Raw genomic sequence first — 18,288 nt, forward strand, 5'->3', positions numbered from 1 at the left:
ACTTTATCACTTTCTAAGGTTTAGTGCATCTGCCCCTGAGTGTTATAATTGCAAGCTATAGGTGTGTGCCTATCTCTTTCTAGAGGACCTTGGCAGGTATGTGCGGTGAGGTAAAATAGCTCATGAGTCACTGGCTAATACCAAAGTCAGATATACACACACAATATATGAGCCAAAGCGTGCATGTGGGCATTATACACAAGTGCAGCAGTACATAATGCTGGAAATTTGGTGCGTATTGATCAAAGATATGTGGAAAAGATAGGCAGGGGAGGCACTGCCTCACTTGTCAGACTTACTACTCCATAGTTTTGACTATAAAAATGATTAGAATGACACAAAAGATATTTCTAATATATGCTTTATATTTTTCATATACTTTATATTATCAAATCTCTGGCTCTGCCTCACCTCGGCTCTCTCAAAGAATGCTTTTTGTCATAAAAGGGACCTGGTTCACAAAGAAGTGATTTGGTGTCTTTCTGGACACCCATTAGCTTCCTGAGCACAGACAGAACAAGGGGGGCTGATGTATTAAGACTGGAGAAGTGATAATGCACCAGCCAATCAGCTCCAATATGTAAATTGACAGTTAGGAGCCGATTGGCTGCTTTATCACTTCTCCAGGCTTAATACATCTTTGCTATGGGATGTCAAACACCAGTGATAACGGGAATGCCTAGCAGAGCGGCAGTAAACAAGAAGTGCCCTCGGCAGTGAAAGTCTGGTGGGATTAATTATGATTTTGACTGTTTTACACTATATCATTGTTTCACATCCTTATGTACCCCCAACAACTCATGTTTTCAGGATTTCTTCAGTCATTCACAGGTAACTTAATCTTATACTAGCCTAGTATCCCAGATCCTGTGGGAGATAAACGATTTTTCTGGTAGACCCCGGGTAGAGTGAGCAACCCTCCCTCATCCCACCCACTTCCTAGTGAAATAGGCAGAATGGGGAGATTCATTATTGTTATCATCATCAGCCTTTATTCATACGGTGCCACAAGGGTTCCGCAGCGTACAATTACAGAGTACGTAAACGAATAATCAAAACAGGAAAATAGTGAGTTACAGTTGAAGACAATATAGGACAGGTACAGGGTAACTAAACATAGTTACAGCAGGAGATAACATGGGCATAAGTATCAGGGTGGCAGAAAACTGCAGGATTTGGTGCCGTTGAAGAAGGTTTAAGTAAGAGAAGGGTAAGCACATGAGGGTTGATGGGCCCTGCTTGTGAGTCCTTACATACTACAGTTAATCTCCAGACATTGGGGGAGGGGCGGGCCTAGTAATGCATTTCTATGGAAACACTATTTTCCTATGTTAATTAGTGCCAACCACGGCATTTTTCTTATGATGGGGTTGGGCTTAATTATGCAACTATCCCGGCCCTCCTCTCCGGGCATCTCCCAGAGAGGAATCAGCCAGCCAGAGTCGGTAAGTAAGGTAAAGCTACAGGGTGATTCAAAAGTCACAGTACATCCTTTTGTTTCAAAAACTAAGCAGGAAAATGGGAAAACCAACTTAGATTCAAGATGGCTCCCATGTTCGGTACATACCCTAAAAGATAGCCTACCGCACCGATACCTTACTAGAGTATTCAGTTTTCCCATTTCCTGCACAGTTTTTGAAACTAAAGTGTGTACTGCGACTTTTGAATCACCCTGTTGTTGGTCAGTAATTATCCTAGTGATTTCAACAGACATAAATCCTAAAAACTTGAGCTGCTGGTGGTGCCCGAGGATGGATCTGGCAAATAATGAGCTATACAGTGCTCCTAAATTAACATTAGTACCACAAGAAGCCCTATTTGTCCTGAAAAACTAGTGCACAACTAACAGAAGTTATTCAAGGAAAAACTGATTTAGCATCCTACTGAGCGAGCACATCATACAAATGTGTAAATTTACATTAATCAGCTGTCACATCTTAACATGGGCAGCACTATGTATGCTGACAGCAAAAAAAAAGGCCATGCAAACAGAAATACTAAATGCTGACAAGATAGCAGGGCAAATAGGGGGTATTTCAAATGTGTTTAACTAATTAAACTTTTTTTTTCTAAAAAATAAAAAAAAACCACAAAGAAACTACTAAAGTAGGTAAACATTTGTGGCTATATGCTGCTAATAATGTGTAAAATGTAACCAACCTGGTACTTTAGTCAAACTTGCGCAAGCGTTATAGGATCTTATAGCATGCCCTATAACAAATCCCAATCAGACTGGTGGTTGTTCTATCAACAACCCCAGTTGCTAATTGCATCAAAGTTTGTGTGGACAACAGGAAACAATTTGTATTGTACCACATTTGCCATGTTGTGCTGGATTCTGTTTGGGACATAACAAATAAACACACTTGTCTGAATAAGCCCTAAAAAAAAGTCTATATACCTGTAAACCTTGTAAAATTGTTTCACGTTCCTAGTGCTGTATTTAATACGCAGGGGGGGGGTAGAGGATATGTTGTATGCATATCAATAGGTCTGTATGTACCTGGAGGACACTTTTCCCTGGACCAATGCACTAAACTAATCTTCACAATAAATTAGCACTGAATCTCCCTAAGGAAGGACAGATGGGGAGATTTCCTCTTGATCTTCAACAGCTGAACACAACGCTAGTCATTTGGATGGTTGTTCTTAGTCATTTATAGAATTCCCACTGAATCTTGTTTTTGTCACATTCTTTAAATATTAGGTATCCTTACTCAAAGCATGTAATTATTACACAATATAAACATTTCAGATGTTATTAAATAATCTATTGTACATGTATTTATTATTGTTCTAGTAGTTACATAGCGTATACATATTCCACAGAGCTTTACAGAAAAAATGTTTGCCCCAGTGGAGTTTATAATTCATATTTACTACCACACACATATTACGCTAGGATTCATTTTTGTCAGAAACCATTTAACCTAACAGTATCGTTTTGGATTGCAGGTGGAAACCAGAGCATCTGGAAGAACCCACGTAAGCACAGAGAGAACATACAAACGCCACACTGTTAGGACCTTGATGGAAATTAAACCCAAGACCTCAGTGCTGTGAGGCAGTAATGCTAACCATTACACCAACCATACTGCATAGTATTTTCAATTGGCTGGAAAACAATAAAAAATTGCAATTGGCACTGTGTGATCTATGGTACTACTGTAGTAACAAAATCTGGCACCATGACAATCTATTTTTTTTTTTTAATCAAGTGAATTTCATTGATTTTTTTTGTTAATAAACAAACATAAAATAACAGTACACAAATTACATTAAGAACAACAAAGGGAAGATAGAATATACATTTCCAGTTACAGAATGTGAAGCAGAGCTGTTTGTATAGTTGTACACACTAAAATACACAGTATTGAGTCATCTCAAGATAAATTGAATGACATAACCTTCAAAAGAAAAAAAAGTCAGTGTCCTATATATGTAAAACGGATAAAACAGATTGCATATATGCCAAAGAACAGCTAGAACAACTCTATGGGCGGTATTCAATTGATATCTTGCGCCCAATTTACCATCTAAAGTGACAAGAGATCACAAGGCGTTAGTCAAAATGTTCCCTGTTATCGCACCCATAGTACCCACTTTATGCTGCTAAACCTGACTACTACGGGCGCGATTGCGAAAAGTCTCATTTGAGTGCCCAAACAGTTCACCTTTTGCGCATTTCAGCTCGCCACACTTGGGGGTGTGAGCTAAAATTATGATATCACTCCCATCACAAGAAACAATTGAATAGGTGCTGGAAGGGGTGGTAAGAATTGAATACCGCCCTAAGTAACAATGTTATTAAAAGAAGAATAGAAGTGCACATGGAGGCAGGTCAGCATCGGCGAGAGACAAGAGTCATAAAAATAAGATTTTACTCACCGGTAAATCTATTTCTCGTAGTCCGTAGTGGATGCTGGGAACTCCGTAAGGACCATGGGGAATAGCGGGCTCCGAAGGAGGCTGGGCACTCTAGAAAGATTTATGACTACCTGGTGTGCACTGGCTCCTCCCACTATGACCCTCCTCCAAGCCTCAGTTAGGACACTGTGCCCGGACGAGCTGACATAATAAGGAAGGATTTTGAATCCCGGGTAAGACTCATACCAGCCACACCGTACAACTCGTGATACTATATCCAGTTTGACAGTATGAAAACAACTGAGCCTCTCAACAGATGGCTCAACAATAACCCTTTAGTTAGCAATAACTATTTACAAGTATTGCAGACAATCCGCACTTGGGATGGGCGCCCAGCATCCACTACGGACTACGAGAAATAGATTTACCGGTGAGTAAAATCTTATTTTCTCTGACGTCCTAGTGGATGCTGGGAACTCCGTAAGGACCATGGGGATTATACCAAAGCTCCCAAACGGGCGGGAGAGTGCGGATGACTCTGCAGCACCGAATGAGAGAACTCAAGGTCCTCCTCAGCCAGGGTATCAATTTTGTAGAATTTTGCAAACGTGTTTGCCCCTGACCAAGTAACAGCTCGGCAAAGTTGTAAAGCCGAGACCCCTCGGGCAGCCGCCCAAGATGAGCCCCCCTTCCCTGTTGAATGGGCTTTCACTGATTTAGGATGCGGCAGTCCAGCCGCAGAATGCTCCTGCTGAATCGTGTCACAGATCCAGCGAGCGATAGTCTGCTTAGAAGCAGGAGCACCCAGCCTGTTGGGTGCATACAGGATAAATAGCGAGTCAATTTTCCTGACTCTAGCCGTCCTGGAAACATAATTTTTCAAGGCCCTGACTACGTCCAGTAACTTGGAATCCTCCAAGTCCCTAGCAGCCGCAGGCACCACAATAGGTTGGTTCAAGTGAAAAACTGATACCACCTTAAGGAGAAACTGGGGACGAGTCCTCAATTCTGCCCTATCCATATGTAAAATCAGATAAGGACTTTTATATGACAAAGCCGCCAATTCTGATACACGCCTGGCCGAAACCAAGGTCAATAACATGACCACTTTCAACGTGAGATATTTTAGATCCACGGTTTTTAGTGGTTCAAACCAATGTGATTTTAAGAAAACTCAACACCACGTTGAGATCCCAAGGTGCCACTGGAGGCACAACTGGGGGCTGAATATGCAGCACTCCTTTTACAATGTCTGAACTTCAGGTACTGAAGCTAATTTTTTCTGGAAGAAAATCGACAGAGCCGAGATCTGTATCTTAATGGAGCCTAATTTTAGGCCCATAGACACTCCTGCTTGTAGGAAATGCAGAAATCGACCTAGTTGAAATTCCTCTGTTGGGGCCTTTTTGGCCTCACACCAAGCAACATATTTCCGCCATATGCGGTGATAATGTTTTGCAGTAACATCTTTCCTGGCTTGAATCAGCGTAGGAATGACTTCCTCCGGAATGCCCTTTTCCTTTAGGATCCGGCGTTCAACCGCCATGCCATCAAAACGTAGCCGCGGTAAGTCTTGGAACAGACAGGGCCCCTGCTGCAGCAGGTCCTGTCTGAGCGGCAGAGGCCATGGGTCCTCTGATATATAGTTTCTTGAAGTTCTGGGTACCAGGCTCTTCTTGGCCAATCCGGAACCACGAGTATCGTTCTTACTCCTCGCCTTCTTATTATTCTCAGTACCTTTGGTATGAGAGGCAGAGGGGGGGAACACATAAACCGACTGGTACACCCACGGTGTTACCAGAGCGTCCACAGCTATCGCCTGAAGGTCCCTTGACCTGGCGCAATATCTTTTATAGCTTTTTGTTGAGGCGGGACGCCTTCATGTCCACCTGTGGCCTTTCCCAATGGTGTACAATCCTTTGGAAGACTTCTGGATGAAGTCCCCACACTCTTGGGTGGAAGTCGTGTCTGCTGAGAAGATCTGCTTCCCAGTTGTCCACTCCGGGAATGAACACTGCTGACAGTGCTAACATTCCGCCCATCGGAGAATCCTTGTGGCTTCTGCCATCGCCATCCTGCTTCTTGTGCCGCCCTGTTGGTTTACATGGGCGACTGCCGTGATGTTGCCTGATTCGATCAGGACCGGCTGGTTTTGAAGCAGAGGCCTTGCCTGACTCAGGGCATTGTAAATGTCCCTCTGTTCCAGAATATTTATGTAGGGAAGTCACCTGACTTGACCAAAGTCCCTGGAAGGTTCTTCCCTGTGTGACTGCCCCCCAGCCTCAAAGGCTGGCATCCATGGTCACTAGGACCTAGTCCTGTATGTCGAACCTGCGGCCCTCTTAAAGATGGGCCCTCTGCAGCCACTACAGTAGAGATAACCCTGTCTCCAAGGACCAGGGTATCAGCCTAATGCATCTGAAGATGCGACCCGGACCACTTGTCTAACAGGTCCCCCTGAAAAGTTCTTGCATGGAACCTGCCGAATGGGATTGCTTCGTAGGAAGCTATCATTTTTCCCAGGACTCGCGTGCAATGATGCACCGATAACTGTTTTGGCTTCAGGAGGTCTCTGACTAGAGATGACAGCTCCTTGGCTTTCTCCTCCTGGAGAAACACTTATTTCTGGTCTGTGTCCAGAACCATCCCCAGGAACAGTAGACGTGTCGTAGGAACCAGCTGTGACTCTGGACTGTTTAGAATCCAACCGTGCTGTTGTAGCACTTTCCAAAATAGTGCTACCCCGACTAGCAACTGCTCCTTGGACCTCGCCCTTATAAGGAGATTGTCCAAATACGGGATAATTAAAAACTCCCCTTTTCGAAGGAGTATCCTCATTCCGGCCATTACCATGGTAACACCCTCGGTGCCCTGTACAGTCCAAACGGCAGAGTCTGGACTTGGTAATGGTAATCCTGTACCACAATCTGAGGTACTCCTGGCGAGGATAGTAAATAGGGACATGCAGGTAAGCATCCTTGATGTCCCGGGATACCATGTAATCCCCCTCGTCCAGGCTTGCAATAACCGCCCTGAGCGATTCCATCTTGAACTTGAATTTTTTATGTATGTGTTCAAGGATTTTAAATATAAAAAAGGGTCACACCGAACCATGTGGTTTCGGTACCCCAAAACCGTGTGGAATAGTAACCCCGTCCTTGTTGGAGTAGGGGCACCTTAAGTATTACCTGCTGGGAATACAGCTTATTAATTGCCTCTAGCACAGCCTCCCTGCCTGAGGGAGTTGTCGGCAAGGCATATTTGAGGAAACGGCGGGGGGAAGACATATCGAATTCCAGCATGTACCCCTGAAATACTACTTGAATGAAACAGGGATCCACCTGTGAGCGAGCCCACTGATCGCTGAAATTTTTGAGACGGCCCCCCACCGTACCTGGCTACACCTGTGGAGCCCCCGCGTCATGCTGTGGACTCAGAGGAAGCGAGAGAAGAATTATGATTCTGGGAACAGGCTGACTGGTGCAGCTTTTTCCTTCTTCCCTTGTCTCTGTACAGAAAGGAAGCGCCATTGACCCGCTTGCTTTTCTGAAGCCGAAAGGACTGTACCAGATAATACAGTGCTTTCTTAGTCTGTGAGGAAACTTGAGGTAAAAATATTTCTTCCCTGCTGTTGCTGCGGATACGAGGTCCCAGAGACCATCCCCAAATAATTCCTCACCCTTATAAGGCAGAATCTCTATGCGCCTTTTAAGGGCAGCATCACCTGTCCAGTAACAGGTCTCTAATACCCTCCTGACAGAATGGACATTACATTCATTTTGGATGCCAGCCGGCAAAATATCCCTCTGTGCATCCCTCATATATAAGACGACGTCTTTAATATGTTCTCATGTTAGCAAACTAGTATGTTTGACAGGGTCACCGACCACGCTGCAGCAGCACGCTCTGCAGGTTTCAGTCTAGTACCTTGAGTGTGTAAATACAGACTTCAGGATAGCCTCCTGCTTTTTATCAACAGGTACCTTCAAAGTGGCCGTTCCTAAAACGGCAGTGTCAAACCTATTTTGACAACCGTGTGAGCGCCTTATCCACCCTAGGGGATATCTCCCAGCGTAACTTATCCCCTGGCGGGAAAAGGTACGCCATCAGTAACTTTTTAGAAATTACCAGTTTCTTATCAGGGGGAACCCACGCTTTTCACACACTTCATTCATTCATCTGATGGGGGAACAAAACACTGCCTGCTTTTTCTCCCCAAACATAAAAACCCCTTTTTTTAGAGGTTAATGTCATAATTGTGTAACACATTTTTTATTGCCGGGATCAAGTCACGGATGTTCCTAGTGGATTGTGTATATGTCTCAACCTAGTCGACACTGGAGTCAGACTCCGTGTCGACATCTGTGTCTGCCATCTGAATGAGCGGGCGTTTTTGAGCCCCTGATGGCCTTTGAGACGCCTGGGCAGGCACGGGCTGAGAAGCCGGCTGTCCCACAGCTGTTACGTCATCCACCCTTTTATGTAAGGAGTTGACACTGTCGGTTAATACCTTTTACCTAACCATCCACTCTGGTGTCGGCCCCACAGGGGGCGACATCACACTTATCGGCATCTGCTCCGTCACTATATAAGCCTCCTCCTCAAACCTGTCGACACAGCTGTACCGACACACCGCACACACACACAGGGAATGCTCTGACTGAGGACAGGACCCACAAAGCCCTTTGGGGAGACAGAGAGAGAGTATGCCAGCACACACCAGAGCGCTATATAATGTGGGGATTAACACTATAACTGAGTGAATTTTCCCCCATAGCTGCTTGTATATACAATATTGCGCCTAAATTTAGTGCCCCCCCTCTCTTTTTAACCCTTTGAGCCTGAAAACTACAGGGGAGAGCCTGGGGAGCTTTCTTCCAGTTGCACTGTGAAGAGAAAATGGCGCCAGTGTGTCTGAGGGAGATAGCTCCGCCCCTTTTCCGCGGCCTATTCTCCCGCTTTTTCCTGGATTCTGGCAGGGGTATTTACCACATATATAGCCTCTGGGGCTATATATTGTGGTATTTTTGCCAGCCAATGTGTTTTTATTGCTGCTCAGGGCGCCCCCCCCCCAGCGCCCTGCACCCTCAGTGACCGGAGTGTGAAGTGTGCATGAGGAGCAATGGCGCACAGCTGCAGTGCTGTGCGCTACCTTGGTGAAGACTGATGTCTTCTGCCGCCGATTTTCCGGACCTCTTCTTGCTTCTGGCTCTGTAAGGGGGGACGGCGGCGCGGCTCCGGGACCGAACACCAAGGACTGGGCCTGCGGTCGATCCCTCTGGAGCTAATGGTGTCCAGTAGCCTAAGAAGCCCAATCCGGCTGCAAGCAGGCGAGTTCGCTTCTTCTCACCTTAGTCCCTCGCTGCAGTGAGCCTGTTGCCAGCAGGTCTCACTGAAAATAAAAAACCTAATTCTATACTTTCTTTCTAGAGGCTCAGGAGAGCCCTTAGTGTGCATCCAACCTCGGCCGGGCACAAGATCTAACTGAGGCTTGGAGGAGGGTCATAGTGGGAGGAGCCAGTGCACACCAGGTAGTCATAAATCTTTCTAGAGTGCCCAGCCTCCTTCGGAGCCCGCTATTCCCCATGGTCCTTACGGAGTTCCCAGCATCCACTAGGACGTCAGAGAAATAAACAATACAGATTAGACAGAGGGATCAGTTTTGAATCAATTTAACTTTTTAAGATAACTCGATAGATGGAATCAGTATGAGACCCCAGTGCATGGGATCCTGGCAGTCATAATACCCGCTGGTCAACAGGCCTACAGGGGTGAGTAAGGGGTGTTCTCCCCTCTCCCTCCCCCCCCCCTTAACCCTACTTTCACGCAGCCTAACCCTAACCTCCCCAGCGGAGGTGCCTAATCCTAATCCCTGCCCCCGCTGACTAAACCTCCCTCCCCCACAGCCTAACCCCAACAACCCCCCCCCCCCCCAAAGGAGGTGCCTAATCCTAACCCCCATTCCCACTGCCCAATCCTAACCCCAGCAATTTCCCCGAGTCTGTAGTGAAAAGGGGTATAAAACACTTTTATGCAGTGCACTTTGTTCCCTATGGAGTGCTTTTGCAAAGGAAACTGAACTATAGGATGACATCTTGGAAATCTGTCCAGTTTCACGTTACTGCAAATAAAAAGAATTAAATAAAAAAAAAAATCAGCTTTAAGTATGATCTTAATAGGTGACAATTAATATATTTAGGTAATATGTATAGCCTCAATACTACATGCTTTTTGTACAGGGCTGCTAAAGGTTACAAAATTGAAGACTTACAATTTTTATGATTTAATAACATTTATATATAATATTATTTAGATTTTAATGATAGAATTAAATACAATAATATGCATGATGGTTTGGAAGCAATTTAGAGCTAAACTACTGTAATATCCTTATTGCTCCCTTCCTGTTCCAAGCACTAGATCTCATGCAGAAGTAACAGTAGTACCAGCAACAGAAATCAGGTCATGTGGGGACACCCAATATATATGGCGCATTTGTAGCAAGCTATTTATGTTACCAATACCAGTGGCTGATGAAGCTTCTGTCCTACAGTGGTCACACACACACACACACACACACACACACCTGCTCCCCACCCCAGCTACAATTGTTGTTACTCTTCTACTTTATGTAACAATTGTTTCCCACAACCCTTAGATAATAAAATGATCTGGACATGGCCATCCTTCTGACATTGTATTTTATTTATTTGTATTATAATCTCCTCAATGTACAGCACTATGTAATAAGGTGGTAATAAATATTTAAATATGGTGTAGAATGCAGCACAGTCAGAATAATGAAGAAAACTAGACTGGGCATGGCTGTGAAATCCACACACTTTCAAAAAGTCCTTAAAAAACTGATTCTCTGCGCTAAACCACTTAATGGCCGCAATATATAACCTACAGTGAAGCATGATAAAGAAGATCTTTGATAATGTAATCCTGCCTAGCATGATTACAGCTTGAACATGTTAACACATCCCACCATGATATAAATCACCTGTATTCTTTGGAAGATACTATGTTATCCAGTTTAATAAAGTGAACAAAAACAACAATACATACACAGTTAGGATCAGCAGGTTTCTGTAAACTGTTCATGGAATACCGTAGTCACCTAATTTGGCTACAAAATGTTGCTGCCAAATGTGACCTTAAGTGTTCTGCGCAGATGCCACCATTATTTAAGTTCTGCCTGGAATTGTCAGTACAACCCCAGACACACTATGCAGCAAAATAGATCAACATCGTCCCAGCTCTACTCGTAGGCAATGACTTGCGAATGGTCAGGGTACAGATTCATTGATGGAAGAGTAATAAAATTGCTAAGCAGTAGCCGCAGTGACTGCAGCCTGTGGTCTGCCTAGCATCTCTGTGACACCTGCATTTTTACATTTCTCATAACCAGATACAAATATTAAAGTACCACATTAACATGGGGTAAAAACTCTAATTCCTGGATTAGCACTGCTCCCTTGATACATAATTACACCTGAAACCATCTACGGTGGTTATGTAGATTTAATATCTACAAGTTGAATAGAAATGTGCAAACCTGCACACATAAATTGTAGCACCATAATAATACATTTACAAAGATCTCAGGAAATTAAAATGTAAAAAGGTGTTGAAAGGAGAGAAAAAATCCAAACCATAAAAACAAACCTATATTTATGCCAAGTGTGATATAATCATGAACACTTTCCTGCAGCCTTACGTCACAATGACACGGAATATCACTTTCACATAACCCCCAGCCCCTCCCCCAGATCTATTCACCTACTCTGGCAAGTCAAACATTTTCACCTTCCTCCCACACACATCAGTCACACACTGCTCCACACATCATGTGTTACACCAGAATGTCTCAGGGGCAACATCTCTGATAATATAACATCATCTGATGAAGCATCTTTATAGCTCCATGCAATTAAAGTCATTTCAACAAAGAAAGACCCCAGCAAATAAGTAGAAGAGAACGGTATAACCACACACTGACAAACAAAGCTGCATTCCTCTAATTAAAGTTGTTGTTGTTAATAATAATAATAATAATAATAATAATAATAATAATAATATTATTATTATTATTATTATTATTATTATTATTATTATTATTAACTTTTCTCCCAATAAGATTCAAAGTGCTTTTCATTTGCCTTTAAAAAAAACACAAGATACAGAAACATAGATGAGGGGCATGGAAGAGGTATGTAGATGTTAATGTCATTATCCCCTAGCAAAGCACTGCAAAGTCTTCTTACATTTTGTGGCTCTATGACAAGAAGCAGAGCCATACAACGCAGGAACCTACAAAGAAACCAGCAGTGAAATGGTTGATTTCACTTTCATCACCACTGCACTCTGACAGCTCCCATTGTCATTCATTTCATCTTGATAAACGTTATCCTATTCTGGAGCACTGTGCCCATCATCTCCCATTCACGTGTTCGTCCATTTAAAATAAACAGCCTTTTACTGTCCATATTCTTCTACATTAGATTATTGCAGGCGCTGGGAATAAAAGGTTTGTGGGGATATATATTAGTCACTCATGAAAGAGGATGCACTCTCAGGCACACCGCCTCTGTTTATCAAGTTTAGGATGAAATTCCCGATTTCAAATCACTTATTAGGAAACTACTTCCTTTTATTCTGCACTAAATAAATCCAGATCTGACATCTGAAATGAGAGGAGTTCATGCCAGAGACTATAATATAGGAGCAACGCGTGCACTCATCCGTTCAGAGGAGGAATGGCAAATATGAACATGTAGCGCTGCAGAATGTATTCACTACAATATTACAACAACAACAACACAAAATGCACACTGTGCCCAAGGAAGAGCCACCTGCTCTGAACTACCTGCCACACCGCAGCCTGGCACACCTGTAGGGAGAGGTAGGACTGCTGCCACACTTACTTTGTCCTGTTTGCAGTCATCGAGCTGGTTGGCCCCAGATGTGGCAGGAGGAGATTTGATGGCAGTTACTCCAGTGCTGGCAGCTGTAAAGGGCTGTCCTGGGTTACTACACGTAGGATTAGTGGTACTAGTGGGACTTGACCCCCCTTTCTCTCCAGTGTCCACTTTGATGAGCCTGTGTTTTGGGGACACATACCTAACATCCGGAGAGGGAGAGGATGGAGACTGTGCAGCAGAGGCGGGAGGTGCTGTGGGCACGACGGAGGAGTTCAGAGGAGTACAGGATCCTGTAGTACCAGAAGTAGTATAGGGATCCTCAAAGTCCCTTTCTTTCTGCAGCTTGTATGCAGCCAGAATGTCCGGTTGTCCTGCTGGGGTGACAGGGAACTGGGGTCCCGTGGAGTGCAGGTGATGGTGATGGTGGTGGTGGTGATGGTGAGTGGGGGCTCCCTCCGTCAGGCATTGCCTGTAGTCCGGCTTAGGAGGGGCAGGAGGGGGCGGCTTGGAGCTCTTGAAACCCAGGTGCTCCTTTATCCATTTGGCCATGCTGCCGGCACATTGCTGCCCCGTGCTGGACGCTGGCGGGGGGCTCTCTCTGCTACTGAGGCTGCTGCGAGGGGGATCTGCCCGGGCACTTCTCGTAGAGTCCACTGGCTGCTGCTGGGCACCGCAGGCTGAAGCCGAGGAGTGTCCGCTCAGCAGCATGAGAGACACAGGGCAGAGCCAGGAAGAAGCAGCCAAACAATCAGAGACTGGCGGCAGCGTGGTGAGCAGCTGATACAATCTGTATGAATGAGCTGTGTGTGTCCGGAGCACGTTATGTGGATACACACACTACTCACTGCACTAAGGAGGAGCGCAGCGCGCCACCTAGCGAGGCAAAGGCTTCCTACAATCCATTTCAATTATCCCGATTGCTTTCTTAACCGCTGAACTGCCAATCCCACACCCCACCAAACTGTCTAAATTGTCATTTTTGTTAAGTTAAAAACATAAAAAAATTGAAATCATTGTAGATTTAACATAAAAAAAATGGCCCTCACCTACCTCCATAGGCTCTCGTTGTAAAATTCACTTCTATTGGGTCCTCTATTGGGTGGGTGGTAATAGACCACCCACCCAAAGGATCTAGATCTCCACTAAAATTACCCTCCAATAGATCCACAGGTGTATAACCTTCACTCAAGTAGTGGTTTTAACTACTTCTCCGCTGATCTGTGTACTGTAACCAGAGGTGTAGCTAGGTGCCATGGTGCCCAGAGCAAGGGTATGTTTCGGCGCCCCCTCCCCTGTACTGAATTGGGGGCCTGGCCAACGTGTGGAGGCATGTTATATTTGAAAATATATATATTTTTTAAAATTCTAAATTGGTGACAAGGTCAATTCTAGAACTTGCAAACTCAGGCCGAAAGTTCCCCGCCCCCAAGTTTAAAACAGGGTCATGGCTTCAACGGGATGTGACCACAGAATAGTACCAATTCACACTACACTGCACAGTAGTTTCCATTAATCACGTTACACCATACAGTAGAGACGCTTATACACGTTACGCCACAGAAGAGATGTTTATACATGTTATGCCACAGTAGAGTCAATTATACACGTTACAACACAGAAGAGCTATTTATACATGTTATGTTGCAGCTTCTAGTGCAGAGAGAGGTGCTGCAGCAGCAGCTGGGGCATAGAGAGGTGCTGAAGCATCAATGTAGAGAGAGGATCTGTAGCAGCTGGGGAAAAAGGATGCTGCAACAGCTGGGTCAGATAGAGAGGTGTTGCAGCAGCTTGGGCAGAAAGAGGTGTTGCAGCAGCTGGGGTAGAGAGAGGTGCTGTAGCAGCCAGGGCAGAGAGAGGTCTGCAGCAGCTGAGGCAGAAAGTGGTGCTGCAGCAAAGAGTGCAGAGAGTGGTGTAGCAGGAGGAAAGTAACTCGGCTGCATAGCTACTAGCAGATAGTGAGACATATAAAGAGGGTGGGCAGAGCTCTGCATGTGCTGGATGTGAGTGTCTCTGGCTGTCACCACTGGCCTGCCCTGTTCACCACCTAGTCTCTGAGTCTGAGTCAGTGTGTGCCCCATCTGCGCCCTCTAACTTTTTTGGCACCCGAAGCTCGCGCTCCACTGGAGCCACCCTCGCTACACCCCTGACTGTAACTGTGTAAAAAAATGTTTCTAGTATTTTTTTACCCTTTCATGCCACAGTACTAATATCCACCCGCTCCTCGCAGGCATTGCTCACCCCCACATGCAGAGCACAGTGGAGCGTGTCTCAGGGGAACTGATGATCGGTCCACCATGCTGTAGCAAGCGCTCAGTATGATTTCCCGGTCGCCCAAATGCGATTCTGGCTGTCAGCAGCTGTACCTGACCACCGGGATCCCTGACAGCCGGCAAATGAACTGCATCACACTGTAGCAGATCTCTGCGCTTGCAGAGATTAATGTCAGTGCTCAGAATGGATCTGAATTGTGTCACCCCTCCTAGAACCTTTTTGTGCTCCAGAATATCATTAGAATGGCCTTCTGTTGCACAATTTTAGCAGTGATGTCGGGCCGCTACATGACCTCATGGGAGGTTTGGGAACAAGAGGAAATCTTGCATATGACACTGTCCATATCTTTCATAACCCTTAGATCTAACAATCAATAGGCTAAAACAAAGAGGTTAGAAAACATGCAATGCTGAAAAACACAGACAGCAGATGGAGCTGCAAGGTCATGGCATCTAGATGATAATGTGACATGGGGTGTCACAACCTTTTTGGGTGTGTGTGTGTGTGTGTGTGTGTGTGTGTGTGTGTGTGTGTGTGTGTGTGTGTGTGTGTGGTAGCAAGATATAGTAGCTCACACCCTGGCTGAGGATGTGCATGGAAGGAAATTAAACTTTACAGGGTACATTTTACGGCAGAGCTTGGTTGAAAATGGGAGGATGGAAGGGGATGGAAGCACAAAGAGGAGCTGCGGAGGAAGAGGTGAGGAACATATGAAGTTGGAGGTGAGAAGAGCACAGGATGGCCCCAGTGGAGGATTCAACCCACAGTAACTAGTCACATAATGTAGGGGCTGGAGTTGGGTGTGGGGGTGGGGAGTAGGACCCTGGAAGCAGGAGAGAAGTGCTGTGGGGAAGGAGGAGGCGGAGCAGCCAAAAAGGGTACTAGCTCCATGCTGACACTACCTGTTTTAACTGTAGATGGTGGCTGCACTGCGCCCTGCAACCCAATGCTTTGACTGGCGCCTCTCAAATAAATAAATATATATATATATATATATATATATATATATTTATTTTGGGGTAGTGAGCCACCCTATTCCTCCCCCCCCCCTTCCAGTGCCTATGAACGTGACAATGAAATGCCCAGGATCGTAGATGGCGCTGCTGAAAGAAAGCTATTACACTGGGTGATATGATTGGGTATTCTCCTGTTTGCAGTTATCTTTCTGCAGCACCATCTGTGGCCCTGGACGTTTCTTTGTCACATTTTCATTGATAAGTCTAGCCATTACCGATTTGCTGCCATAGCAACATTTTGATGGGGCCCCTGTCCCAATACTTCTAGAGAGACACACCACTCCGCAGCAGTTGTTCATTTTAACAACTGCTCTAATAGTGCCCTAGTTCATTTTCAGTGCCTTATTTAATGTTATGCACCATAGTAGTGCCCTACTTCATTTTGATAACTGTAGTAGTGCCCTAGTTCACATTATGTCACATTGGAGAGCTGCCAATACACATTATGCAACACAGTAAACCCAAATCACATTATAACATAGAGTGTCTCCACATAACAATCTGCCACATTGCAGTGCCCAAGTTCATATTATGTAACATTATAATGCCTTCCATTTCATGTTATACTATATATTGCAGTGTATATATTGCAGTGAGCAGGTCCAGGGGTATACCTAGATATACAGTATTGCAGATCCCAAGGCAAAAGTTTATAAGGGCCCCTATGCATCACCCAATGGTTAAACATGTATATATAATACATGTAACTTTGACAGGAAAGGCGGGCCTCTCTCAGCTCTGGGCCCCATAGCAGCTGCACTCCCAGCACCTAGGGTAGCTATGCCCTTGCTGATTTGCCGTGTCCTTGCAGTGCAGCCTGGAATCTGTATTTTTTCACTCTTACATGTCTTCAAATATCTGTGTTTTAACCTATTGAAGGCTAGTATAATTGGTTATGTGAGACTGGACAGCTCAGACTGTCTATGGATGTTTGACAATGTTTTCATTTCAGAGTGGCATTGTATATTTGTTTTTATTTGAATTATGCACAGTTTCTTGGCACGTTACATGGAGCATTTGTTTCTTTATATTTGTTTATTATACTTTTTGTTCCACAGATGTATCATGGTTCATCACTTTATCACTTTTGTTGCATTATAAGTGCATCACTGTATCATTGGCTAGTGTTTTGTAACAGGGTTTTACAATGAGTTATATTCTTGTTATCACTCTTTACAAATAATAAATAGTGCTCTAGCCAGAATACATATGATATGCCAGTGGACAGGATGCCAGCAGTCATATGACCGACATCGGCATCCCGATGCAGAGAATCCCGAAAAGGGTTGGGCAAGTCTGTGTGCCCTTACCCCCTTAACCCTAACCCTCCGTTCCCACAGCCTAACCCTAACCCTCCCCGCAACCCCTACCCTGCAGCCTACTGAAAATCCTGTCAGAAGTCGATCAGAATTCCAGCATTTGGGATCCCGGTGCCGGCAGTTCTATCCATGTTGGGATGCCTGCGTCGGCATTCTGAGCAGTGTCAGGATTCCTTCATCTGTATTCTGACTGATCGACCACATTGCAGCCAATCAGCTCCTGTCATTATTCAAACAACGCCATTTGTATTCCCCTCAGCAGAGAGTATTCAGTGATGTAATACAGTTAGTTTACCTGCCTTTGGCATTTTATTTTGCCTATATTGTGGGCATTCAATCGTATTACCTGTACTGAAAACTATGTTTTGAAGCAGTCCTTGGGCGGACACCATGAAGTTACTGTACTTATGTTGCTATAAACCTTTGTTAGTTAATAATGTATAAACTTGTCACGCATGTATACATATAATCCCAATTAAAAATTTTCTCTAGCTTTACATCTACCAAAAATTAATTGTCCAAATGCTATAACATGCAGTTTGAGTTTGTAGTTACAGATAAGCATCACTAACATACTTCTGGTATATAACTATATGAGGTGTTATGCAACACGGGTTGGATATGAAATCCTAGCAGTTGGAATCCCGACGTCAAGATGCTGACAGCGGCTTCCCGACAGTCAAAATCCCTCCCTGCAACACATATTATCAATATTAATATATTACATTGTGAAATTAGAGGGAAAGCAGACTTGGAGCAGGAGTACTTGGATTGATAGAGGAAGGAACAGCAGTCTGTGAGTAGAGGTGCATACACACGGTGAGATTTTGACTATCTTCGATTTCGACTTTGCGATTTCCCCTGAACTCCCCCAGAGCCCAGAAGCAC

General features: G+C 44.6%; 1 protein-coding gene across 6 annotated transcripts in view; it reads right to left on the reverse strand.

Annotated features, from left to right (window-relative positions):
- SHF (Src homology 2 domain containing F) overlaps nucleotides 1-13,502 on the reverse strand; it is a 475,778-nt gene extending 462,276 nt beyond the window's left edge. For all 6 annotated transcript variants that reach the window (XM_063926269.1, XM_063926268.1, XM_063926267.1 and 3 more), the window contains exon 1: nucleotides 12,798-13,502. In XM_063926269.1, the coding sequence (XP_063782339.1) occupies nucleotides 12,798-13,502 (705 nt within the window). The remainder of the gene's footprint in view (nucleotides 1-12,797) is intronic.
- Nucleotides 13,503-18,288: the final 4,786 nt, after the last annotated feature.

The sequence above is a fragment of the Pseudophryne corroboree genome, chromosome 6, assembly GCF_028390025.1.
Source record: "Pseudophryne corroboree isolate aPseCor3 chromosome 6, aPseCor3.hap2, whole genome shotgun sequence".
Classification (NCBI taxonomy): Eukaryota; Metazoa; Chordata; class Amphibia; order Anura; family Myobatrachidae; genus Pseudophryne; species Pseudophryne corroboree.